Source organism: Nipponia nippon, unplaced genomic scaffold (genome assembly GCF_047370975.1).
Source record: "Nipponia nippon isolate SJK-2023a ecotype South Korea unplaced genomic scaffold, ASM4737097v1 scaffold_25, whole genome shotgun sequence".
NCBI lineage: Eukaryota > Metazoa > Chordata > Aves > Pelecaniformes > Threskiornithidae > Nipponia > Nipponia nippon.
Window position 1 is genome coordinate 7,552,762 of NW_028262342.1, and position 26,363 is coordinate 7,579,124.

Consider the following 26,363-nt stretch of genomic DNA (forward strand, 5'->3'; position numbering starts at 1 on the left):
GTCCCAGGAGAAGCGTTACCCAGCCAAGGGCTTATAGCCCCACTGTCACAGCAAACCTCAAGAGATAAAAAGAACAGGAACTTCAGAACCACTTGAGCCAACCCATGAACAAATAATTTTAATGTTTTTTTCAGCAGACCGTAGTTTTCTCAGAGCTCCACAGTCTCCTCTCTTTGAAGTTGGACAGATACAGTAAACACAACAAATATATGATACAACCCATCACAGCTGGATTAAAAAAAATACACAAAAAATATAATACATAAAAAATGGATTTTTAACATTGTGGACTGACACAGCTCTAAAAATGGTGATCGTAACCCTGGTAAGCTTTACAAAGTCTTTAAAAAAATAAAACAGTACTTCATGTGAAATTCATAAATACACTGGAGGAGAATGGAGGGGCTGGGGGGGGGGGGTTGAGAAAGTGTCTCTGGGATCGTGGCTAAACCCCGGCTGCAACTGTCGGGGGCACCATGTGCATGGGGTGCGGGTGGGTGCCCCGGGGCTTGGTGCAGGTGGGATGGAGGGATGGAGGGAGCGATGAAGGCACAAACCGGTCCAGTTAATGAAGAGCTTCATCCACCAGTGGAGCCAGGAGCAGGGCACGCCTGTGTTTTATGGCAGGGAAGTTTTGAGTTTTCATTCCCAGAGTTTTAGATCAGTGAGTGAAACAAAAGAAAGAAAAAGAACCACAAAACAACAAACACGCTACATATGAGAACTTGGCTGGGCAGCCCTGGCGTGGCCCTGGGATGGGATGCCCATGCCTTTCCCTGGATTTTTCCCTCTCTTTCCCCCCTGCTCCGGCCACCCCTGCTCACTGCAGCCGCCTCCATCCATCCCCACCGCCATATCCTTGCCTGGGCACGGGGCCAGGTGGCTCTGCCCCATCCCACGGGGATGGGTGGCTTCTCCTGGCAGTGAGAGGTCAAAGTCCCTGCGCTTCACGGGACACGTGGCATCGCGATGGCAGCCAAGGCCGTTTCCTGAGCTCTGGGGCTGCTCCTCCGTGCCCAGCAGCATCGAGCCTAAAACCCCTCTGTCCCCTCCCATCCCGGGCTCCAGCTCCCCTCAAACCTCTCCTGCCCTCCTGTAGCACCTGGCTCTGCACCTCTCACTGCCTTCGCTCCCCCGCCGGCATGAGACACCTGGCCAGACCTGCCTGTCTCAGGCTCCCTGTCCCCCTGCCACCCTGTTCCATGCCACTGCCAACAAACTCGACCTCTGTCCCTCTGCGTCCCTCCTGCTCTCCCCAGGCTCTGCCCTTGCAGCTGACCGGGCATGCTGCCTTGGCTTATTTTGAGCTGCAGCCACAAAAATACCTCCAAGCAGACCCAGTCCCCTGCCCCGGCATCACTCCTGTCCTCTGTTCCCTCTCTGTCCCTTCTGTCCTGAACTCTGCCTGCTTGCAGCCTGGCCCTGCATTGTACTATGTGCTTCTCCCTGCATGAGCTGCTTCCCTGGCTGCTTCCTGCGGGATGCAGGTGAGCTGGCTGGAGCAGCTGCAGGGAGCAGCTGAAGCCAGAATAGTCAACACAGAAAAAAGGCAAAAAAGGGGGGGAAGGAAAAAAAAAAAAAGAGATGGAAAATGTACATATCCAAAGTAAACCAGGCAAACCTGCCCTCACTGCTCTCTCCTCATGACTCCTCGGCAAGCAACCACAGAGGGGGTATGTTTAGCCTGGCCCACCCCCAAGTGCAATCCCTGAAAGCACAGGCAGACGCTCAGGGGATCCCGCTGCCACATAAAAACCAGCCTCCGGTCTGCAGCAACCCCACAGAGATGGAGATGCCCCCAAGCCCTCCCTACACAAGCTAGCTCCCCATGCCCAGCAGTTTCACTGCGCAGCTCCAACCAGGCAAACTCAGCTGCGTCACCTCCTCTGGTCACTGCCATGGTGGGGGTGGCAGGGGAGCAGGTCCCAGACACCGCAGAGGGGCATAATCCTGATTACAAACATGGTGTCTTTTTAAAAAATATTAAAAAGCACTTTAATTTAAAAAAAGGAAAAAAAAGAGCCATAAAAAAATTGGTTTCCATCATCAATGCCCTCCCGCCTTCAATGCTGCTGGCTCCCAGTGCCCCAGCCGGGCACAGGGAAGGAGCATGCTGGGTGCCAGTCCCCAGGGATGTGGCAGCATCCTGCTCCACTGCCCTGCCCTGCTCCTACCTGCTCCTGCCTCAGCATGTCCATCCCCACGTCCCTGCTGCCACCCGGGCTCTGCTGGGCAGCACCAATGCCGCAGCCGCTGCCATGCCAATCGGTTTCAGACCAGACCTGGCGTGACGCCGTCCTCCAGCCTGTCCGTGCTTGCTCCTCTCTGCTCAGGACCAGGGCCATATCTGAGTGAGGGGTGGGGGCGAAAGGAGGGGTTGTCCTCTGCTCCGACATCCTGCTGCTGACGGTGGCACGGTGGGCTCCCGGCCTTCATCAGTGACACCGAGGGCTGGTCTCTTCCCATCCAGTGCCGGATGCGGGTTTCCTTTCTCCCTATGCTTCCTTTCCCGTTCTTCTTTTTTTTTTTTATTTATTTAAAAAAAAAAAAAAACTGTTCCTAAGTAGAAAACATCTGCGATCGCAAGTCAGTCTTTTTTGGCTATTGTTTTTCTTCCTCCTCCTCCTCCTCTCTTCAGATGACTTCTCACGAGGCAACAGGCACAGTTGGCTTTTCTGCACGGCGCCCTCCCTCCCCTATGCACCCCTCATGCCCCCACCCATCCCCGAGGGCCCCTAGTCCTTGACCAACTTGTACACGTGGTGCTGGGCGCCGTGCTCACTGGTGGAGACCTCGAAAACAAAGGCTATGCACAGCAAGGTTTCCTGGGTATCCCTGTTTGTAACAACCTGTGACAGAGCGGAGAGTGTGTTAGGAGGGGGCTGTGCCCATGGGGAGATGCTGCGATCTGAGGGATTGCATGGGCTCTGGCACAGACATTTAAACTGCAGACCTTTTAACTGCACCATGAAAAATTTGCTACCCAATTTTTGGGGGGGTTGCTCGGGCTCAGGCACAGCCACTTTGCACCATCAAGATTTTCTCCCTGTGATTCAGGGGGTTGCACAGGCTCAGGCACAGGCACTTCAATTGCACCACCAAAAATTTGTTACCTGTTACTTGGAGGGGTTGCATGGGCTCAGATACAGCCACTTTATTTGCACCACCAAAAATTTGCTACCCATTTTTTGGGGGTTGCATGGGTGCAAGCACAGACAGCGTATTTGCAATGCCAAGGCCAGGTGCCCCAGGGCCAGGCAGCATATAGCAGGAATGGTAGGGTCAATGCAAGTGCAGGCTCCACGCTCCTGGTGGGAAATGCTCCCTGGAAAAGAAGGGGAGGTACCTGCAGGATGGTGAAATTCTCCAGGACGCTGTTCATCATGTACTTCTCTGGGAGGTGCTTGAGTTTGTGGATGAAGTTGATCATGTACTCACACATGGGAGACCGGTGGATGCGGTAGACGAACCGGCCGTTCTCCAGCCGCGCGTACTCTGTCTGAGGGGTACAGCAGAGTGAGCAGCTGCCCCATGGGAGCCAAAACGCCGCAGGGGACATGGGCACGGGCAGGTGGTGGCCAACTGGGACATGGTGGAGATGTCTTCTCCGTTCCACCCATGGACAGGCATGCACCCACATGTCCTACACCCAGCTCTGGGGCTTTCTCCATCCTGGGACCTGTGGTGGACCTGATTCCCACCCCTTCCCAATGCAACAGGGCACAGGACTCACCTCCACCTTCTCCACGACCTGCTTCCCAAAGGAGCACACCTTGGTGGAGACCGTGATGGTCATGTTCTCTGCGCTGCTGTACTGGCTGCTGACACCATAGAAAGTCCCCGGACCATCCTGGATCGTGCTGTTCAGATCCGCCTGGAGAGATGAGAACAGGAAGAAGGTCCCATTAGATGCCATCACACCCAGCTCTTGATGGGGACAGGGGACACTGGCTTATGGAGCTGCTCAGGATGCTCCCGCTCCACCAGCAGGGTGCCCAACCTGTAATGAGCCCGTGGCTCAAGGACAACCCTCTCCATCCTCCCCCTCCCAGCATCATACCCAAAATTTGACAAGGAAGAAGGAGTTCTGGGGTCCACGCTCATAGAGCTCCTTCAGGCCACCTTTCTTCTCGGGGAATTTGTCATAGATTTGGCGGATGTCCACGGCCTCCAGCAGTGGATCACTGTACGAGGGGTTTGTCTGGCCAATGTGCACGAAGAGGTGTTTGCTGTACTGTAAGGACCGGAGTGGGAAAATAAAAATGAGAGGTCAGATGAAAGCAAGATGACACTAAGCACAGGGATGGGTGCTATCCGACCTGGGTGGTGGGGACATGGAGGGTACTGTTACCGTTTCGGTGTCCCGCGGCACTTCCATGAAGGCGGAGTACTCGAGGAGCCGGAGCTTGGTGGAGGCGATGGTGCGGTCCTGCCAGACAGGCACGGCCGAGGCGGCTGGCGGGAGCGGAGCCAAAGGCTCATAACCTGGGGAGGGCACAGGGTGTAGAGGGGCAGCTGTGAACTGGGGCGCGCCCTTCCCCCCCCCGCACCACCATGGCGCTGCTGTCCTTGCCACATCCCCCACCCTCCCATACCTCCCAGCACGGGGGTATTCCCACAGGGTGGCCAAAACATGGGATGTGCCAGTCCCACTCCTGGGTGGAAAGGGACAGGAGGGACACAGCCGTGAGCATTGGGGTCCTGCTTACCACGGGCCTTCTGGCTGGGTATAAACCCAGGTTTTTCCCCCCAGCAGGGCTGGAGAGGGGACCGCAGGTGGGTGGCACTGCGGGTAGGAGGGTGGCACAGGACAGGTGACAAATAGGATGTAGCAGAGGTGCAGGGTCCCCTGCAAGGGAGCAAGGACAGCACTTACTGGCTAGTGATGGAGGCATGGGTGGCTGGATGGGGTAAGCTGGTTGTGCAAATGGTTTAATGCTGGAAAACAAAGAGCATCGTTAGGTTAATGAAGCCCACGTTGCCCCAGCCCCTTGCCAAGGGGGGTCCTGCCCAGCACAGTGGAGGGGTCTCGTACTTACTCCTGAGAGGGTCCAGGCTGTCCTGGGATAGGCCCACTCCAAAACTGGGGGAACAGCACAAGGAAGAGTTAGCGGCTTCTGACTCCCCCTGCTCCGAAATTCCCCTCCCCACCTGCTGCAACCGCAGGGAGCCCCCAAAGCCCCCTTTGCATTGCCACCATGACCAAGGGGCCATCGAACATTCCCCCCCCGCCATCCCCTGTGCAGCTCGTGCATGGGGATCCATGTCCGTCCCCGTCCCCCCCCCGAGTGTCCCCATACGGGGGGCACAGGGCTGTCCTCACCCTGGGGGCAGCAGAGAAGACGGCCTGAGGAAGAGGAGGGGGGGGGCTGAGCTTGTTCTGCAGGACGCTGGCTGACACGATCTGTGCAGAGGACATGGAAGCCATGCTCTGCAGAGCCTTGTCCTTCGAGACCTGGTCCTGGGGGAGGACAGGGGGACAAGAGGGAGATGGAGGTTACACAGGCAGACTGAGACCCCCCCAATCTGAGTGCACCTGGCAGGTTTTAAAAAGCACGGAGCTGGTCGTGCAGCCTGGCCAAGGGACCAGGGCAGGTGGACGCACCCCCTGCTCCCCAAAGGCACCCATGTTAATTAATGCTTTAAGCTTGCAAATGTCCCCTGGGCAGGAGCTGTGGGGTCTGAAAAGCATCCCCGCTCCCCTGGGAATGCAAAGGGTGTAGCCCCTCTGCAGGAGGAGGCAAAAGGCAATGGGAACAAAAGGCATCACACACTCAAGCTCAACTTACCAAGTTCATGGCCTGTTAGCAAAAGAAAGGAGGAAAAAAAAAAAAGGTTAGAGCATCATAGCAGCCTGCGGGCACACCCCCCCTTCCCCCCCCCCCCGAGTTGTGTATCCCCCACCCTGGCTCATCACCACAGCCTCATTTGGGGAGTGAACCCTCAACCCAGCTGGTCACCAGGGGATGCACATGGTGGGCACCGATGCCTGGGCTTAATCCCACCAGGAATGGGATGCCAAAGCCCCCCAGTATTTTAGGGGGTCGCTGTAGCGAGCCAGGCCTGTGCCTTTGTTGGCTTTTTAATAACCTTTACAATCTTTAATATCCTTTACAACCTCTTCAGCAGCCCCCAACACTTGCAACCAGGGCACAGAGAGGAAGAGCTGCCTGGCTCCTGCCCTGCCCAGCAAAGGGCACCTGCACCTGGCTCCCTGGGATGCTGGCACCAGCTCCCCTATAGGCACCACAAGGAAGATGCTGGGCACAATCCCCCTATGCCATGTGTGCATTTATATAGGAGACCAATTATTTTTCCTTTTCGCTTTTGCTCTGGAGGTTGCAGCACTGCTGGGCAGGAGTGGGGGGCTCCAAGTTCTTGCCCGGGGCTGGGCTGCTTCTCCAGCTGCACTGCCAGGACATGTGCATGCTGGTCCCACCGCACACCCTCTGTTTTCCCTCTGAACCTTCCTCAAGGATCAATCGCTTCGTTTATTTTCACCTGGGGCAAGGCAGGAGTGTAAGCATGCAGCCACATGCTGGGCAGCACTAACACACACATGGCTGCAGCTTAAAAATATATATATTGCTCACAGAAGGGAGTTTCCATCCAACAAGACAAGCGCTGGGTGAGGGCAGAGGGCTGCCTGCACTGGGCTTTGCCTCCAAGTATGGCTGGGAAGCCACGTTTTGCATCCACAGTGTATTGGTTAGGGGGACCTCTGCCCCAGCTGTTCCCTGCTGGATTTCTGCAGGCAGCGTGGCCAGGGATGGAGAATGCATCCACGGACACCAGCCTCCATCCCTGGACCTCCCAGGGTCACTCCTGCCTCTGACTCCCCCTTGCCCTGTGCTGGGCAGCAAGGAAATCCTATTTTATTTTATTTTATTTTATTTTTTTGTGCAAAGGCTTCTGCTGTTGCTGACCCTGCTGCCCCTTCTCTCCCTGGTTCCTCCTCTTGGGGTTGGGAGCTGGGTTTAAGATGTACAAGCCCAAAGGAGCCTCCCAAAATAGTTCCGGGTGCCCTCTCCTGGCTTCTCCCAGCAAACCAAACCCACCGGCATGTGGGAGCCCTCCTGGCACCCCACTCATGGGGCTCTGCTGAAGGCCTTTGGAGGAGGCTTGGTGGGCTCCTGGGCAGCATGAGCCAGAGCTCGTTAAAGCTTTGGGGACCAAAATGCCAGTGCCAGCTATGATGGTGGCCCCTGCTGCCAGCAGCCTCAGTGCTGCAGACTTGGACACAGCACCCAGGACAGGGCGACAGGGACACGGGGAGCTGGTGATGCTTTTAGGACCTTGAGGTCACGGCAGGGGGCTGAAAGGCTTTCTGGGCTCCCACACCCTTGGCAAGGCAGCAGCTTCCCCCTGGGTCCTGCCCAAGGAGATGCTCCCTGGTGTGACGGTGCAGGGATTAACCCAGGAGCATCCCTGGCTGCGCACCCCAGCCTGAAGCTGGCTGTCCCCAACAGGCTGTCGTGCAGTGGGGACCGCTCTGTCCCCCACCTTGCACCATGTGGGTCCAACCTGAGCAGGGCTTGGTCCTTCGGCGATGCCCCCAGTCCTGCCCATGCCCGCCCCCGTCATCATCCTCCCAGCCATCACCACGAAGCTCGGTGGGAACGGTTATGGAAGGGTTAGTTGGGCTCCAGTTAGGAGGAAGGAAGGAAAGAAAAGCCAATCAGAGAAGAGAGGATGATCCAGTTTTTCCTCACTCGGCTCCCTTGGCCCCTGGAATGATGGGCTGCCCCGGGACTGCCGTGCCCCCTCCCTGGCAGCATGGCCCCATCCAGACCTGCTGCCACCCACATCCCTGAGGTGCCACCTGGGCCATACCTGGACCCTGGTGCAGCACAAGCCGCCACGCTGTCAACCTGTACGGACCCCCAGCACTCCCCTGCTTCTGCCCACATCCCACTGGCACCTGTCATGAGAGGGGCCAGGTCTCGGCTGGGGTGGGGCGAAGCCCTTTGCATCCCTTCCTTGAACCTCACTTTGCCTTGCTGGCTGCTCTGGGGGTTCTTTCCCCTCCTGGGAGAACCCCTGATGGCCCAAAAGAGGGGGCAGGCCTCATGCATCACCAAAGAAGGGTTTAAACCCCCACTTACCCAGGGCAGAGTCCTTGCCTGGGTGAAAGGAGGGGATTTGGCACCCAAATTCACCCTCCTGGGGGAGAGGGAAGGGCTCTGGTGTCCCCACCCAGCCTTTGAGCTGGAGCACCCCTTGCACTTCTCTCTGGGCATCCCACTACAATGCCACTAAAAACCATCCAGTCCCAGGAGCCGAGGGAGAGGGAAGAAAAAAAAAAACCACCAAAAAAGAGATATAAAAGAAAGCAAGCAGCACACCGCAGAGTTGAGTGTGTTAGTTGTCAGCGGGCAGAGGGGCCAGGTGGGACAGGAGGGACGCGTACCTTCAGCTTGGACTGAATCTCACGAGATTTCCGTCGGGCAAGAACCTGCAAGTGGCTAGAGACCTGCAGAGAGAGAGCAGAAGGAGAGGGGGAACAGCAGAGCCGTCAACCAGAGGAAAGGAGGAGGAAGAAGAGGGGCTGCCCATGCTCACAGAGACACCGCCGCGGACACCTGGGCAAGGGCGCCAACGTACCTTGATGCCAACCTGGTACTCCCGCACCTTCTTCCGAGCTAGAACCTGTATGTGGCTGGACACCTAGCGCCCGCCACGCCATTCGGAAAGGAAAATACAGAGAGCGTGAAGATATATTCCCCCCACAAGGTAGGATGTTGTCCCCGGGGAAGGGAGCGTGGAGAAAGGGGGGAGCGCGCGGGGCTGCCGGGGTGATGCTCCTGCAGATGCTGAGGGTCTTGCTCCTGCTGCAAGCTGGAGGGAGGAAAATTGGGGGGGACCCTGGCGCTGTGCTGATTGATGCTGGTTTGTGCCCTCTTGTTGGGGTGAAGCTCCTCGGGGTGAAGCTGCTGCAGTTGGGGGGGGAGGGGTGTCCATGTTTACCAGCTCTTGGGGCTTCCCAGACAGACAGACCCTCCCCCAAACCTGCGAGTGCAATGAGCCGCTGCTTGCACACAGTGCTGAGGATACAGCCCAGCTGGTTTGGGGTGCCCCAGGGTTACCCCAGGTGGGGCTGCAGCAGGACTGCCGGTCCCAAGGGAGATCCAGGAGGGACTGGCTCATTCCCCCAGGCCTCCTGCTGATTTTGCACGTGGGAAAGGTGAGAAGACAGTTGCTTTTTTTTTTTTTTTATCCAGACCCCTATAAGAGCAGGATCCAAAGAAAAGGGGCTGATGTACAGGCAGGAAAGGAGCAGCATAGCTGGGGTGCCTGCCCTGAGCCCCAGGCAGGGTGGGGGTCCCTGCACCCACCAGGCACCAGGGCTGATTTTGGCAAGATCGTTCTCCCACCAGCACCAGGCTGTCCGAGAAGGGACACCAGGCTGTCCAGGACATGACTGCACAGAAGGGACAATGCCACATGCGTGCTCCCCTGTGCCTTTTCTGAGTCCACCCCCAGAGCATCACTTTTGCCCAGCACCACATCCTTCCTGCCATGGAGGGGGGTTCCAGGCGGTCCAGTTAAGGCTTTAAGCCAGAAATAAAACCAGCTCAGCGCTGGTCTGAACACAAGGATGGTGGCCAGACTCTGGTCCCTCTCCCTCCAGCATCAGTCCTGGAGAGATGTGCCCCTAGTGCCTGGGGACCAGCGTCCCTACCTTGAGGGGACTCGTGGCATGGGGCAGTCCCAACATAAGTGTCCCCCTGAGGTGGGAGATGCACCTGCTTCCCAGGATCCTGGGCCACTGGCTCTGCCAGGACAGGCAGCACCATGGAGGGGAGGGAAGAGCCACCAGATGCGTGACAAATGGACATGTCCCATTGAGGGCTGCAGCAGTCCAGTCCTCAGACAGATTTGGTCTCTGGCACGAGGGTGCAGCGAGGGTTCGCAGCTGGGCTGGATGTGACCCTGCCCATACACTGTGCAGGCAAAGGAAGACCACTCTGTGCTCCCTGCCCTGCCAGCATCCCTGAGTGCATGCTGCCTGCCCCAGCATCCGACCTTGCAGGGCAGGACGAGGACTCTGTGGTACCTCCCTGGGACCAGTGCTGCAGACCACACAGCCTGTCCCCAGCTGGGATGGGGACGGCTTGCTCTCAGCCCAGGGGCTTTGGGGGTGCCTTCACCGTGGTGTCTGGCACAAGCAGCATAAAGCCTGGCAAGGGGCAAAGGTGGAAATGGTCTCCAGATCCAGGTGGAGCAGCAAAGCAAGATGCCGACAGACACACACGCTGCTTGGATGGCTACTGCCACTCGTCGGGTGACCCCAGCCAGCACACTGCCAGGCAGGGGTGGCTGGGTGCTGCCTTCCCCCCTGCCCCAAATTTCAGGGCATCCCCCGATCAGGCTGGGACAGACCAGCCCAAGGGTGTTTGTGCTCACAGATGAAGCTCCTCCCAGAGGATGAGGGTCCTGCTGGCAGCAACAGTGGCCTCAGGAGGGGACGCAGAGGACAGGTGATGTAGCCAGACACCCACTCCCCCCCGCCCCGGCTTACCTTGCACCCCCCTCCTGCCCCCCCAAGCCCTCCCAAGAGAAAAAGCAGAGCGATGGCCTCACCTGCTTCCTTGTCCGTGTCTTCCCTGTCCGCAGCTTGATGTACCGGGCTATCAGTTCATTACGACCTGCCAGCAGAGCCAAGGGGTCAGCCCCGGGGAAACAGGAGGGCCAGGGGCATCAGCCCCAAAATGCGCCTCCAGCTCCTACCCTGTCCTGCCCAGCCCAGCCTGATGATGCTGGTCCTTAACGAGGCTGGTCCTTAATGAGGGTGGTCCTTAATGAGGGAGGCACCGCCAGGAGATGGCGCTGCCATGACAGCTGTCTGGCCTGAGGGGACATCGGGGTGGCCTGAGGGGACACGGGGGTGGCCAGCCCCCCGCCAGACCAGCAGGACCCACTTTGTGGCCCCCACCCCACCGTATTTGGCAGCCCCCAGACACAGGGGCCTCGGAGGGGGGTGACAGCAACCAGGGACTCCTGCCACAGCAGTGTCTCCAAACACGGGCAACCATGGACCCCCCAAAAAAGCCATCCCAGCTGGAGCACCCCTGGGGGAGCCGATCAAGCTGCTCCCCACAGCCCTTCCCACAGGGGTCCTGGGGTGCCCCCCCGGCATGCCGCTTCCCATTTGCAAGCTGTGCTGGCCTTTCCACCAGTATTTCCTAACGTCCTGGGTCTAATTCAAAGCAGAAGTTGCTTTTGCGCCACATTTTAGGGGCCAGCTGTGGCCAATCTACGTTCAAACGTCAGAGCAGCTGGGAGCTTTCTTCTCCCGGCCCCGGCCCCCCCGCTGCCGCGCCCCCCGCACACGGGGGCGGCCAGGCACGCCAGATTTATTTTAATGGACCAGATGGTCGCGGTTGGAACTTGTCGAAATGCCCTTGGAGTGGGTTTCAGCTTTAAAAAAAAAAAAAAATCTTTAAAAAAAAAATATCCCCCCCTCCTTCCACCCCAGCCGGCCCCCTCCCAGCCTCGGAGCAACTGGGCGCTCCTGGCGGGGGGGACACATGGGGACAGACAGGGCCAGGTGCCACATGGGGACGGCTGCGCCTTGGGGTGCCCATGCCAGGCAGGAGCTGGTCAGTGGGCGGCCACGGCCGCCATGGCTCCCTGCACCCCTGGAAATGGGGACACCCCTTGCATGGCCAGTGTGGCACCCCAGTGCCACCCCAAAGCACTGAGCGTGGCTCCCATCCCTCCTGCCATCCCCAGCCTGCGCTGGCTCCTTAGCCTTATTAAAACCTAATGAGGGCCAGGTCATCAAGGGTGTTCTTTAAGCCCAGGTGAGATGATGCCCACAACAGGGTACTGCCAAGGGGTGCGGGCAGACGGGACCCCAGTGCCAAGCCCTGGCTTGGGGGTGCGCCTTCACCAAGTGCCGCAGCATTGCTCTTCGCACACCTGCTCCTAAGTCCCATCCTCTCCCTCCCTATCCCCAGTCCTTGGGAAATAAATATGGGAAATAAATGCGGGTGCCTTCATGCACCCCGGTGGGGCAGTGCCAGCCCAGCAACCAGTGCCCAGCACTGAGCAACTCCTGCACCCATCCTGCCTTGCCCCATGTCCCAGCCCCCACCCCAGGCTGCACCCTCGCACCCTTCCTGCAGCCATCTCAGTGCCCGTGCGCCCCATCCCTGTCCCCCATGATTCACCCAGGACCGTGCCATTCCCTCTGAGAGGGCATGTCCTCCTCCAAATTACCACATTCCCCAAATTCCTCTCCCCTGACACCACCACGTGAACCAGTTGGACAGGCTGGGTTAAAAATAACCCGACGGGCAGCAAGGGAGAGCAGGGGCCAGCGTGCCCGGCCCGGCCCCCCGGCTCCCACCTGCTCCCAGGGCATGCACCCCTTGCCCAGCCCCTTTGTTGCCCCTGCACTGCTGGCATCAGCAGGGCATGGGCTGGCGTCGGCATGGGCATCCCATGGGACCCCCCCCCCAAAAAAAGATGGGTGGTGGAGAGCAATGGCACTGGCACACCTTTATGTCAGATGCCAGCATCGCCTGTGCCGCCGGTGGTCCTAGGGGTCCCAGCAGGCTCGGCACCTCCGGCTGGGGGTCCCGGAGATCCGGTGGGGAGATACTGGAGGGGTGGGGGGAGATGAAAGGCAGACAGCGGGGGCCGCTGCCTCTTTAAGCAGCTACCAGATGTCTCCGAAAGGCTGGAAAAACCGGTCCGGGTTCGGCGTGCTGTGCACAAGGCCACGCTCCCGGCGGCACTTCAGCTATTCCAGGAGAAATCCAAAAAATGCACCCGTTTGGGAAGCTCTGTGCTCCCACCCGGCCACCAGCCCTGACACCCCAGGTTAGGGGCTTCGGCAAGCAGAGTGGCACAGAGAGCTGGCATGGGGACCCCAGCAAGCAGAGTGGCACAAGGAGCTGGTGTGGGGAAGGGGACAGTGGCATGGTGCTCACTGCAAAGCCTCATCCCCTTTGCACCTCTCTGCCAGCAGTGGGTGAGCCATTGCCGATGACGGCAGTATCCCAGGAGGGTGTATTTTGGAGGCTGGGGATGGAGGTGCTGGCCCTGGTCCCTTTGTCACTGCAAGGTGACAGTAACATGGCAACTCATCCCTGGCTCTGAGGTCACTGACCCTGGAGGTCACATCAAGGGAGGTGGAGGGGATGAGGGACCAGCCCCTACCCCGGCAGGAAGTAGCACCAGTACCACCCCCTGCCTGCATCGCCAGTACCACCCCCTGCCTGCATCGCCCATCCTCTTCCTCCCTGTTGCAGAGAGCCACCAAGACAGAGGGAGACACCAGAAACTAGGCTGAGACCACCCCAAACTCATGGCACCAGTGCGCCCAACCAGCCCCACTGCTGCCAACGAAGTCACCAAAAGCTGAGCCAGGTGCCAGTGGCTCAGGGTGGGTGGGTGGCCTTCGCCACTGGGTGCTCCCCACCACCAGTTGGGGAAGGTTTGGGGAGCGATGCAGAGGCACACAGGAGCAGGAGGGCTGGTGCTGGCCCCACAGTCCTGCACCCGCTCCCTGCCTGCACCTGCTCCCTGCCTGACGGCTTCACCAAACCAGTCAGTCCAGCAGGGCGGAGAGAGGGAGGGAGCAGGAGGGAGAGCCAATGCAGAGGGAGGGGACATGGGTCACAGCCATCTCCCTGGTCCATCTCCACGATGCACCCGGAGAAGCTGCTTTCAGGGTTGGGGGCTGCTTGAGGGCAATGCCCCAGTGTGGGTTTGGGGCAGGAGGTTTTTCTTCACCCCCAGCTGCCCCATCCTGGCTGGCAGTGCAGCGCTCTGCCCGTCGCCTCCATCCAGCCCCCATCACTCACCGTACATCTTGCCCTCATCTGAGAGGATGATTTTCCGCCGGCCGCAGGGGGGGTAGATCGCCAGTGCCTCCTGGAAGCTCTGCTCAATGTCCGGACTCCACACACCCTCGGCATCATTGTCCAGACTCTTGTCCATGCCGTCCTGGCCATCTTCCCGCCCCTCCCCGGGGCTGCCGCTGGTGTTCCAGCTGTTGGACGCTATGGTGCTGGCTGCTCTGGGCTCCAACCCCGAGCCCCCACGGACACACGACAACCTGCCGGGACACAGGGGACACCCGTTAGACCAGGAGACCCTTGCTGGGGTATGGGGCTGCAGTGACAGGATGGTCCCAGGTCTGCCCCTGGCGCTGGCCCTGTCTCCACTTGCACCCGGAGCTGGGAGCAGAATCCTGGCGTGGAGCATCAGAGACACAAACAGGCTTTCCTTGGGGGCAGAGCCATGATTTCCAGGAGTACTCCCAAATGCCAGCCACGACAAGTAACCACCCAGGGCCCACCCAAATAAAGTTTGGGAAGAAAACAGACCGGATGCTGCATCATCCATATGAGGAGCTCAGGCACAGAGTACCCACAGGTGACACCTCGGGATGGGGCAGCAGCCCTGCAGTCTGCGAGCCCGGACCCTGCACCAGCACCCACTGCCATCCAGCTGCCTCCTCAGGCAAACCGGCCCCAAAATCACCCCCGGCCCCAAAAATCCCCAGTCCACCTCGCCTGGCAAAGGCAGAGCCGGGATTTGAAGGGAGATGCTGGGCGGCTCCAAGCCAGACCCCGCTAATGGGAACCAGGTGGCCAGAGCCCTCCGGCAGCCCTACCCCTGGCACCGGGAGAGGCCCCCTGCCCTGAGGATGCTCGCCCAGGGCCCTGGGCACTCCCTGGCTGGCTGGCAATGCTGGGGAGCCTTCAACCCTCCTCCTCCTCTTCCCTTTGCCCGGCTCCCAGCATAGTGTTTTGCAATAACATGTTTGGCGGCAGCTGCCTGCGGTGGGAGCGGAGAGGTGTCTCCTGCGCCGCCGCGCTTCCCGGACGGGCTGGGAGTGTACAAAGGTCTCCGGCGCAGACATCTCCTTTTAAAGGAACTGCAGCAGCCTCTGGCTCAAGCGTGCTGCAAGGCCTTTTTTTTTTTTTTCCTTTTATAAAAAAAGAAACTTCCCCCCCCCATCTCTCTCTCCCTCGCCGTGATGTGATGTCAGCCCCTCCGATCCCCGCCGCCCGCCCCTGCCCGCCGTCCCCCCCGCCTGCCGCTCCCCCTCTTGCCGAGCACTGTGGCCAAATAAGGAGAACTGGATTGTAGGATCGAGCCAGCCGGCCAAGGGAGGGATGGCGGCAGTGGTGCTGGACAGGCCTGCGGCACCCCGAGTCCTGCAGCACCCCAAGTCCCACAACACCCCAAGTCCCATGGCATCCTGGTTGTGCCCGCCGCCAGGGTGCCCTTCAGGGCAGCCCCTGGGAGGGATGCATTGTCTAAACCAAGCACGATATTGGGGATGGCAGGGCGGGAGGACACCACGACAAGGCACTGGGCAGGGACGGCAAGGGTGGCATGTAGGGACAGCCCTGGCAGGACCCCCCACTCCGCCTCCTGCAGCCCAGCGAGTGCAGCAGGGCTCCATCCCAATGTGGCACCTACAATGGGGTGTGCAGCTGCCTCGGATGGGTGCTGAGCCCTGGCTGCACCATGGCAGCCCAAGACCCCCCAGCAGACCAGGACCCTCCAGACATGGGGGAACCAGAGACCCCCCAGCTGCACCACAGCAGCCCGAGACCCCGCAGCCCCCAGACCCCACAGTCCTGCAGTGACCCCAGAGACCACAGTGGCCTGGGGCCCCATGGCAGCCCCAGACCCACCAGCTGCACTGTGGCAGCCCAGGAGGCCCCATCCTCGAGACCCTGCAGTGGCCTGGGACCCCATAGCCCTGTGACAGCCCAGGACCCAACAGCATCCCAGGACGCCACAGGGCTGCCGTCAGCTCACCCCGAGAGGGGAAAGCCCCAAGAGCTGATGCAGGGGGGTGGCTTTGCAGGGACCCACCAGATCCCCTGCCCTCCCCGACTGACAGGTGCTTTTGGGACCAAGCACGAAGCTGTAGGGCCAAAGGCAAAGCTATAGGGCCAAGCGCGAAGTTGTAGGGCTGAGAGCAAATCTATAGGGCTGGCTGCAGCACTGCAGGCAGGATCCTGGAACCAGCAGCATGACCAGTGCCCTGGGTCACCATCCTCATGCCGGGCACTGCATGCACAGGCAGGGTGCCGGCTGCCCACAAACCCTACCTGTGGCACACGTCTCACCCCCTCCCCAGGAACCCCCCAGTCCTGCCCAACACCCCCAGCCCCCTCCCATCCCACTGCCCCCCCCGGCAGGGAAACCCCAGCCCAGCCTTTTCGGGGAAGCTGGGAGAGGAGGGAGGGTGATGCCGGGGCCCTGGCCAAGGTGCGAGGAAGCAGCTCCTCCTCCACCAAACCTGCTTTTGGCCAGGCCAAGACATTGAATTTCCTGGAGGGAGGGTGCAAGGCATCACATTGACGCAAGGCACAGCTGAGCACCGCGCTCCACCCAGCCCTTACAAAACACCAACAACAGGAGCAATTAGGAAACCGGCACGGCTGGACGGCCTGCGGAGGGACCGCTGGCCAGACCTGCTCCAGGCAGGGAGGGGACTGGACCTGCCGGAAAACATGTCACCAGCTCCTGCCTCCTGGCTACTCCTGGGGACCAGGGGAAGAAGCCCCCTCCCACAGCACAGGCATCTCTGCGGGGCTTGGGGAACCCCAGAACCACCAGTCCACGGTGGGAATGCTCGCCCTCCATGAGCATGGATGCTCGCTGGCACCCATGCCGGGAGGGAGCCCCCGCACCCAGCTCTCTTGCTCCTCTAGAACCCTGCCTTTGCGGGGTGCCAGGCACCAGCCCGAGGCTTTAGAGGGTGCTGGAGGAAGGCTGCACCCATGCGAGGTCCCCAGCGGGTGTGGGACGGGTGCCCACAGCGGGCAGGGGAGGATGCTGCCGGGGCTGCCCTTATCTCCCTGCGAGGCCAAGGCTGTGCCAGGAGATGGGGATGGCATTCCCACAGGCTCACAGAGCTCGGCCCCGGCACCATGTGCAGGGGGCACGAGGGAGACCCGCAGCTTGTGTAGGCAGCAGGGCTGCAAGCGGCTGCCCAGTCGGTGAGAGCTGCTTGGGGCTGGAGAGCCTGGAAAAGCAACAAGAAGCCTCTTTAAACCCTGCAAAAGCAAACAGGAGGGTTGCAAGGAGGGAGGGGTGGTCAGGAGATGGGTGTTTTCTGGTGGATGGCGGAAAGGAAATATTTTGGAGGCAGCAGCTGTGGTCAGAGCAGTGCGGTAGGCATCCCGCTGGGGCTGGGCGCAGGTGCCAAGGTCAGGAGCAGGATGCTGCTGGGACCAGCACAACCAGTCACGACAGGGCTAGGGGCATGCAGGGCGGTACAGGGGAGAGGCCTTGGGGCTTGGAGCACAGGGACGTCACTGCTCAGAGCTGAGGGCTGTTGGGCCATGATGTGGGCAGAGGTGCCCATCGCCACCGCGAAGCCCCAGGGCAGGGGACGGCACCCTCTCCCCATCTCTGTCCCATGCCGCCCACCCATGCCCCACTGCCCACCCAGCCAAGCACCCCACCACGCCACCCAGTCCTGCCTTGGCCCGCGTCACAGCACAGGGACCAATTCCTCTCACCATGCTCCTTGGTAACCCCAGCCACCCCTGCCTTCCCAGCTGGTCTCATGGCCAGTGGCGGTGTCACCCCTCCCTGGGCACAGCCCCCAGGCTTGCTGCTCTCTCGCCCTGTGCAAACTGGGGGTGGGGTGGAGTGGCTATTGCCACAGCATCCCCCCAAAGCACTGGGGATGCAGGGCACAGCCATCAGCATCTGCTGCATGAGGGGGTCTGCAGCACAGCATGTCCCTAGCTGACACCATCCATCGGGACAAGGCATGGGGCAGAGTGGCCCCAAGGTCCCTTCCTTATTGGGGGCTCCCCCGACCCATGGCGAGGCAGCACCAGGACCCCACGGGACGATTCCCCGCGGTGCTGGGGACAGTGAGGGGGCCCAGCAGACCCTGCAAGGGGTGGGCTGTCCGGCTGCATCCCAACTCCATCCCGCCTTCCCATGCGGGTAGCCTGGGGCGATCCAGCCCTCCTCCCTCTCCCCCTGCACCCAGACCCCATGGCAAAAGGATAAAAGTTCACCAACAAGCCCAGGCAGGCACGGCACAGCGCGGTGCTCAGCCTTGCACCAGCACTGGCACAGGCAAAGCGTCGCAGCCCGCACCAGTCCTGGTGGGGGGATGCATGAGGCCACCGTCACCCCCTCCCCATCACCGTGACTGGTGGCACCCGCTCCCGGAGGGCAACGGGGGAAAGGAGCCCCCATCCCCCCTGGTGCTGAGCGTGCAGGCCCCTGCCAGGGCTGGCTCAGGAGAGGGGCCAGGAAGCTGCCCTGGCCCCGTTGCGCTGAGGTCCCCAGGGACAGCTCTCCTGCAGGGATGCCGAGACAGGCTGCTCCATCATGCAGCAGGCTCTGCAAGACCCCAGATGAGCAAACACCAAAGCCGAGGCTCCCAGGCACCCCAGCTCCTCCCCACACCCCCCGGCACATTGGGGCTCGGTGAGAACGCGGTTGGAAGTCCGACAGCCAGCATCAATTTGTAGGCAGGCAGAGGCCTTCGTTAATGTGCTCCTCGTTTTGGGCAGGGGTCATTAACGTGCTCCTTGTTTCGGGCAGGGGAGCGCTGGCCAGGGACGGTGTCCCTGCTGCCACCTCTGCCCACCCTGTAACATGGCTGGAACAGGGCCGGGAGAAACGCTGCCAGCACCGTCAACATAGCCACCAGCTCTGGAGAGCCCTTCAAAGCAAACCCGAAAGCCTTGGGGCTCCCAGGGACCCCAGCAAGGCCACAACCTGCCAGGGCAGATGCAGCCCTGTCTGCTGCCAATCCCAGCACCGTGCACAGAGCCCGGACGCTCTTGGCTTGGCCGAGCACAACCCTACAGAACTTTTCTTGCAATAGCCAAGTGCTTTTTGCAGGAACCCCACATCCCTGGCAGCTCACTCAGGGACTCTTCGGGAACAGCCTGCCCCATGTCGTGCCCCAGACTCTGCCCCGATCCTTCAAGGGACACCATCCTGGTTGGCACGTGGCCGTCCCAGGGACAACCAGCACCCATCGAGGCGGGCGGCAGCAGCCAAGTGAGACCCAGCTCAGCAAGGAGGGCGGTGGAAGGAGGTTTGTTTACATTGTGCTCCTCTTCCAAACAGCTCTCAGGTTTTCGTGAGGGATTCCCTGGCTCAGGAAGGGAAGGGCGGCCACCCTGCTCCCTCCCACCCAGGTCTGCACCTCCCTGCTGAGGAGGACCGACTACCTTCTCCCCAAAGGGACCCCTGGCACGGGCTGGGGACCTGGGCGGTGGCAGAGTCCCCCGTGCACCAGGCCAGCTCCCCATGAGACAGCCCGACTGATTTCCTCCCCTGTATCGTTTCCTGTCCCTTCCGGCTTGGCGGGCGGCTCAGGAAGCAATCGGAGCAGGGAAACCGCAGGAGGCCACGTGGCAGCATCCCACCAGGGTCCATGGTGCTGCCAGGGCTACCTCAGGCACGTGCACCCTGCTCCAGCCAGACCCCCGCAGCCAAAGGATCCCCCCAGCTCCCAGCAAAGTCCCAAGCCCTCACCTGGCAGGGATGCAGCTGGTTCTCACCCAGCGGCATGATGCCGAGGGATGCTCAGCCCCCCCATCCCGAAGGGCCATGGGCGAACGAGACGGGAACTTGAGTGATTTGCCCAGAGAAAATTTGGGCAGGGAGGAGGGAGGGGATTGAGCAAACCCGCTGAGCCCCACCGACAGCCCCGCTCGCCAAGATCCTCCCTCTTAACGGCAGAACCATGGGCGTGCAAACCAACCCCTTCATCTCCTCCTCTTCCTCCGGCCCCAGCAGGGTGGCAGAGCTGGGTTTCGACTGCTGGAGGACCTGAGCTGGTTTTGCTCAAGCCTCCAGGCCCAAGACCCGAGGGTAGGGGACAGACGAACACCGCAACCTAGCTTCCCTCCCTGGCCCAATTACGGCCGCCCTGCCCAGCCAGGACAGGGCGTTTCACCCAGCAGCACATAAATAGAAAGCTTCTGCAGCATTAATTGCTCTCTGCGTTATGAAATGAGCTGGATAGAAACAACAGGGTTGGAGTCGCCTGCTGGGGACAGGCCACTGCCATGGCTGTCCTGTGACACCCCCAGCACTGGTGGCCTATGGCATGGCCAGTGCCGGGCATGGAACCCACTGGGGACTGTTGAATTGGCTTTGCTCCTGTGCCAAAATACGCTCATCCTGGGATATCTTCTACTGAACATCCCCTGCAGATGAACTCCAGGCAGCCACTGTGTCCCGAGTCACCTGGGCTTCCCAGCACTGCTTGTCCTAAGGGGAAGCCAAAGGTGCCTGGGGTCAGGGCAACCCCAGGGGAGCCCAAGGCCAAGCAGCCCCATGCCTGCAGTGGGATGGTGCCCCACCGCCTGGGTGGGCCAGGTGTCCCGGGTAACCTGCCAGCCCTCAGACCCGCTCCTGGGAGGAGAAATGCCTCCACAGAGGAGTTTCAGGTGCTGCTGACCCCATTTTATGCCATTGCAGCAGGGCCAGGGAAAACATCTCCCGGGGATGCCAGCTGCCAGGCGAGGAGGAGGAGGAGGAAGGCTGCAATGCATTTCACACCCGCCCCCGGCCACCTCCACCCCTGCGAAACCCAACCCTGCCCAGGGAGCAGCTGCACCCGCTGCCCGCACCGGACCCCGGGCCCAGCACCACCACTGTTTTTTCCAGGAGGAGAAACCCCATGGGGTGGGGGGATGCAAGAGCTGATCCACCCCCAGGCACCTGAGACACAAGGTGGTGGGGGGCTGTCAGGCATTACCATCCCAGCTGAGATGCGGAGATGTCCCTGCCTGCCAGAGGCTGGGGCAAAACGTGACATGGTAACATCTCTTGGCCACTGTCACCTCTGCAAGGAGGTATGTTTCCCTGCCCTCCTGCAATGAGTTCACAAAGCTCGGGGCAGCCACCAAGCTGACGTCCTGCATCTAATGCAGGAGCTGCATGAGCAGGTACACACTAGCCTGCACAAACTGCATTGGCAATCTATTCCCAGAAGGGATAATTCGGTTTAGCACCATTTTACTGCTTGCCATCACCCCAGACCGGCCTGGTGAGCAAACCCTCGTGCATGCCAGGAGCACTGGGTGCCCGTGGCAGAGCATCACCTTCTCCTGGCACCTCTCGTTGCTGCCCAAGCTGAGAGCTGGAAATGGGCACAGCGACTCCCGCAGATTGAAAAATTGCTCTGGAATCCTCGGGGAGGAAAGTTGCTAAAAATACACGAAGGCGGTATTCTTAGTAAAAGAAGGAGCTCCAGCAAGAAGCACGGCCCAAGAGTGCCAGAGAGCCTGGCACAGCACGTGAGCCCCGTGCCTGGCATGCTGATGCACAAACATCAGAGCCGGACCCCGACCCCCCGCTCTGTGATGCCACCCGGGTGAGGCTGTAAGCAGGGCACACCGGCCACCCCACATGAGAGCCAGAGCCCAAATGCATGCCATAGATGATCACAGGCACTGGCAAGCATCAAGCAAGCACCAAGCGAGCACGAAGCAAGCACCCTGCCTGACTTGTCCACCAAGCATGCGGGCAAGAAGCTGGGCAGGGAAAAAGTGGGGCCTTGCACCAGACCTTTGCTTCTGGACTACAAAGCGCCCAGATCTTTCTGCTAATAAAAACCCGACGCTTGTTTGGGTTGGGGGCTCGCGTGCCTGTGTGCGGGTGTGCTTCTTCCTAAACCCCAATTGCCTAAGCCGGGGGGGGGGGGGGGGGGGGGGGGGAAGGCAGGGGCTGCCTGCCTCTGGGGGAAGGGCGGGTGGTGAGGAGCTGGCATGGGAACTGCAGCCCATCCTCCACGCACGCCGCGCCGCTCCGCGTCTGTAAACTTTGAACATCTTCCGGAGAGAAGTTAGTGGCTATTGTGAACAGCTGGATCTAATTTTACGAGAAGCGAGGAGGAGACAGTCGTGGGGAAATAATAAGGCTTGGCGCTCCCAGGCGAGGATCCCCGAGCCCAGCCAGCACTCCTGCCTCCACCGCACCCCACCAGGGGGGAGCGCCGGCGAGACGGACATGGGGAAACTGAGGCACAGAGCGGCATGGGGCTCAACCACGTCCTGGGTAATGCAAAATGGGAGCCCAGGCGTCCAGGGCATTGTCCCTGCATGTGTCCCTGGACCCGTTGCCCCTCCAGCAGCCGGGGCATCAGTGGTAGCACAGGTCTTCCCCATGGTGGAAAGCTGGGCTGCTGATACAGGGCCACCTCCTTGACCCACAGCAGCATCTTCAGACCCGCGGACCCCCAGCACTCGCTCCTGATGCTCATGGCCACCATGGTGTGACACGTCTCTCTGGCTGGCCACTTCCCGCGAGGCTCTGCCCACCTCCTAAAATTAGCTCCAGCTCTACTGTCCCATCCCTGGCCATCCCCTGCAGCCAGGGGAGCTCTCCCAGCCCATGCTTCGGGTCCATATGGATTTCCCCAGCAGCAAGGGGGTAGGGGATAAACCAGCCTCCTCCACCACTCACATCTCGCTTGCCAGCCACGAGCCACCTGCAAGCAAGCACTTCCCAGCGTTATTTATTACAGGGTGAAGCACAGCCCTGAAGCACGCTGAAGTCACCTTCTGTGCCTCTGGCTCGTAAGAGGATGGCCGAGGATGAGCTTCAGGTTGGCTTTAGCTAACTGAGACCTGGCTCATCTCATGACACACCCAGTGCCCAGCTGGAAGGCGGCAGCGGTATGTGTGGTGGGCACACTGGGTTTCGTGCCACTGCTGTCTCATGGCATGTAACAGTGGATGCTGGGGACATCAGAGCATTGCATCCATTCGGGTCCAGGTGAGGGGACATGCTCTGGCAGGATGTGCGCCGGCAGGATGTGCGCCACCAGGATGGGACGCACTTTGTGCAATCAGACACGTGTGTTTCTCCAGACCCTTCGCCCACAGGATCCTGTCGGCTGTGCCAACACAAAGCCCTTCACAAATGCCATCCCCACAGGGCCACCAGCTACCACCACCAGGGATGAGAACACGGGGTTCATGGCCTGTCACCTCTGAAGGGCTCAGCCACGCATGCTCACCATGAAACCCTGCAACGAGCTGCGCGGGGAGCCTGAAACAGTGCCTGGCACCGTGTGACCACCATGGGCAGGCAAGCAGCCGTCCAGCACCACAAGGAGGTTTTGCCGGGGCCCCTCGCTCCCATTTCACAGGCGGGGAAAACCAAAGCACCAGGAGTTGTAGCAGCATGTCCAGACCCGCAGCAGGATCCGGCTGCATGTTATCACAGAGCGGGGGGGCCGCTCCTGCCGCGTGCCCACTGCAGGCTGGTGCGGGGCACGGCCCCACCGGCTCACCTCATCATTACCTTCCCTCCCTCCAAAAAAACATTTCATAAGCCGCCACGTGACGGTGGCAATAGCAAACGCCCACGCGCTTCAGGTGCCTGCTCCAACCGCAACATGCAGGTGCCAGGGCTCAGCCACTGCGGCCCCTGGCACGCTCCCGGCCCGGGCACTGACCCCAAATAACACCTCGGACATGTGGCTGAGAAGCTCAGAACATGGCCTGGCTGCCCGGCAAATCCCCTGGGGATGGGAGCTCCAAAACTCAAAGGTGTTTGGTTATATCCCATCGAGCAGCAGCGCCCAAGGTGGAACAAACACTATGGCAGCCCTGCCAGCCCCTTGCAATTGCCATCAAGGATTTAATAAGAGAGAGAAGCTCCTAGAGATGGGACATTTTTTAGACAGCATTCATCCTGTCCGTTGACAGACAGAGGGATCCCAAACCCACAAAGAGCCCCAGGATGGCTCTGGCCACACAAATCCCAGCAGCACCCTTGGTTAGGGCTTTGCAGCGTGTTCTCCTCCCTTCCCCTCCATCCCCTCCACTCCCATGGATGGGAGAAGAGGTACTAAGGCAGGAAAACACATTTTTTTCCCTGCAAACAGCCCAAAATTGCCCATTTCCCCCCTTTCCAGCCACTGCATGCCCACACCACTCCCACCGCCAAGCTCACCTGCCACTGGCCTCATGCTCACTGAGTGTTTCACGGGAGCTCTGCGGTTACTTGCTTTTTAATACATTAATTATAGCTGATTACCACTGCCACCCCCACCACCTCAGAGCCACAACCTGCTCACACACTGCCGGGAAAAGGCTCCTTCCTTTGGCACAGTGCTGGGGCCACCAGCACTCGCCTCCCAACCCGGTCAGTCGTGGCAAGATGGGGATTAAATGTCGATTAAAAGGAGATGTTGTTTCTGGTATCATGATAAATAGCAACCGTATGTCATGGGAAATGGATGCAAGTCCCTTTTATTGATGGACATGGAGGCTGGAGGGGGTTTTGCGTTGCAGGAGGGGGATGTTAGAGGTGGGATGGCTGCTGGAGGGTTCGTCTCTGCACCCCTTTGCCCCCCAAAATGCCCCAGTTGAAGCATCCCCTTGCTCCAAGCTGAGCCACTTATGCAAGGCAGCTGGAGCCCGCTGTGGAGCCCGCTGCTTTCTAAGGGTTATTTTTGTTAGAAAAGCCAGTGCAGTGCCAGCCATGCACCCGCCCCAGGGAGGGAGCTGGGTGCCCGAGGTCCCCTGGGGACGGGAACGTTCCCCCATGTCACCCAGCTGGGAGGGGGCAGCTGCTCTCCCCACACCCATCTGCAGCCCCTTCTGATGGGAATGCTGGCCCTGCAAACCCAAACAGGGCCAAATCCAGCACCTTCTCCCAATGGGACACTCATGGCCATCCTCCTCGGTGGGGAAGTGCCGGGGAGGCCACTCAGGCAGCACCACGGTGACCGTCACCTGCCCCACCAACGGGGTCCCAACCCTGCCCCCCCCCCCCCGCCCATTTCTCCCCCAGCTTCGCCATTGGGTGACCTTGGTGAGCCCTCACCCCCAGTCCGCTTTGGGGACCCTCCTCCTCCCATGTTGCAGTGAAATGACCCACCCCGAAAGCTCGGTGCAGGGAAGGGCTTTGGGGCCACGGAGGCCCCCAGGGCCAGTGGGTGTATGGGGGTGTCACCAGCTTGACAGACTCCCAATTCTCCACCCGTCATCATGAGCACCCAAAACTGGGGGGTAGGGAGGGGGTGGCAGCCCCGCTGGCAGGGCCCCCCAGGGCAGCCGGGCAGTGCCAAAGCCCTGACTCACGGCGCGCACGTACCCACACGGGGTAAAGCGATAGGAGGGGAGAGAGGACGCCGGAGCCCAAAATACCCCAGCGCGCCTGACACCGGAGATTATCGCTTCGCTGGTGGGACGGTCGCCTGGCCCGGCTCGCCCCGGCTCCCTGCAAAGCACCAAAAGCCCCCAAAACTTCTGCCCTCACCTTTTCCCCTGCCACCCTGTGCCAACCACCCAACAGTGATGGGGGGCTGCAGGGTGTCCGCGACCCCAGCAAGGCCTCTGGTACCATTTCCAGCTGCTTTCTCCCCAAAATAAGTTTTTTTTTTTCTCAGCCGGTACTGGCCAAACACATTGTATAGGGCCTGAGCAGTTTCAGGGGGTGGAGGCGAGCAGCACTGTGAGGGCTTGGCCTTATTTTCCTTCCAAGGGGGTTAGGGGGGAAAAAAAACCAACCACCCCAAACCCAAGGAGGGTGTAAAAATAAAATAATAATAATAATAAAGATGACACACTGCTGAAAATTATACATCTAATTGCTGCCTCGTTAGCAATGCGCCCCTATGACGAGGCACAAAGTGTTTAGCGTACAGTCAGCGTATGGTCATCCCCTACATGTGTGTGACACACATGTAACGTGACACACGTGTGGCCCTCACACCGCACCCGGGACCCCCCCCCCCCGCCCCCCGCGCCGTTTCCCGGGGGGCTTCGGCCGGGGAGCAGACGAGACGGTTTCTCGCTTTATATAACGCCTGGCGCCGTCGCCCTACACGCTCCCGACGTATGGACTATACCGTACACAAGGCCTCTTTGTAACCCCATAGCCTGCGCCCGCCGCGCACCCCGGGGATGCGCCGCAGCAGGGGGGACCCAGCGGAAGGGCCGGGGTGGGAGACTGGGGACCCGACGGGGGGGTTGGGGACACCTTGGGGACACCCTGGCTGTGCCCCCCCCGACACAAACACCGCATCGCGGGGGAGAGGCGGGGGAGCCCCGGGGGGGAGATACCGGGCTGGCGGGGTCGGGAAGCTCCCCACCGCCCCATCACCACCCGCCGGGGCTCGGTGCAGCCGGAGGGCTGCGGGCCGGGAGGAAGGAGGCGCCGGAGAAGGAGGAGGAGGAAGGGGGTTGGGAGTCTTCCCGGCTGAGCACTTACCTGCTCCGTGCTCCGGAGGGGCTGGGCCGGCCGCGGGTGCCGGGACCGGGACCGGACCGGGGCCGGACCGGAACCGGGGCCGGGGTGGGGAGGGCGGCAGGAATGCGGGGAGCGCGGCGGGCTCCCGGGTCCGCGCACGGAGCCAGGCGCAGGGACGGGAA

General features: G+C 60.6%; 1 protein-coding gene across 4 annotated transcripts; it reads right to left on the reverse strand.

Moving 5' to 3' along the window:
• Nucleotides 1–92: 92 nt before the first annotated feature.
• On the reverse strand, nucleotides 93–26,363 carry TEAD3 (TEA domain transcription factor 3). Of its 4 annotated transcripts, none has more exons than XM_087762240.1 (14): nucleotides 26,203–26,363; nucleotides 13,818–14,071; nucleotides 10,585–10,649; nucleotides 8,605–8,667; nucleotides 8,411–8,473; nucleotides 5,790–5,801; nucleotides 5,324–5,461; nucleotides 5,040–5,083; nucleotides 4,877–4,938; nucleotides 4,352–4,485; nucleotides 4,061–4,234; nucleotides 3,734–3,874; nucleotides 3,347–3,499; nucleotides 93–2,849 (listed from the first exon to the last, which is right to left on the reverse strand). In XM_087762240.1, exons 2-14 carry the CDS (start codon nucleotides 13,951–13,953, stop codon nucleotides 2,736–2,738), a joined length of 1,299 nt encoding a protein of 432 aa, XP_087618366.1. In that variant the 5' UTR covers nucleotides 13,954–14,071; nucleotides 26,203–26,363; the 3' UTR covers nucleotides 93–2,735. The 4 variants fall into 4 exon arrangements, with proteins under 4 accessions (XP_087618366.1, XP_087618365.1, XP_087618367.1 ...); XM_087762239.1 differs by lacking the exon at nucleotides 26,203–26,363 and adding an exon at nucleotides 14,633–14,747; XM_087762241.1 differs by lacking the exon at nucleotides 8,605–8,667.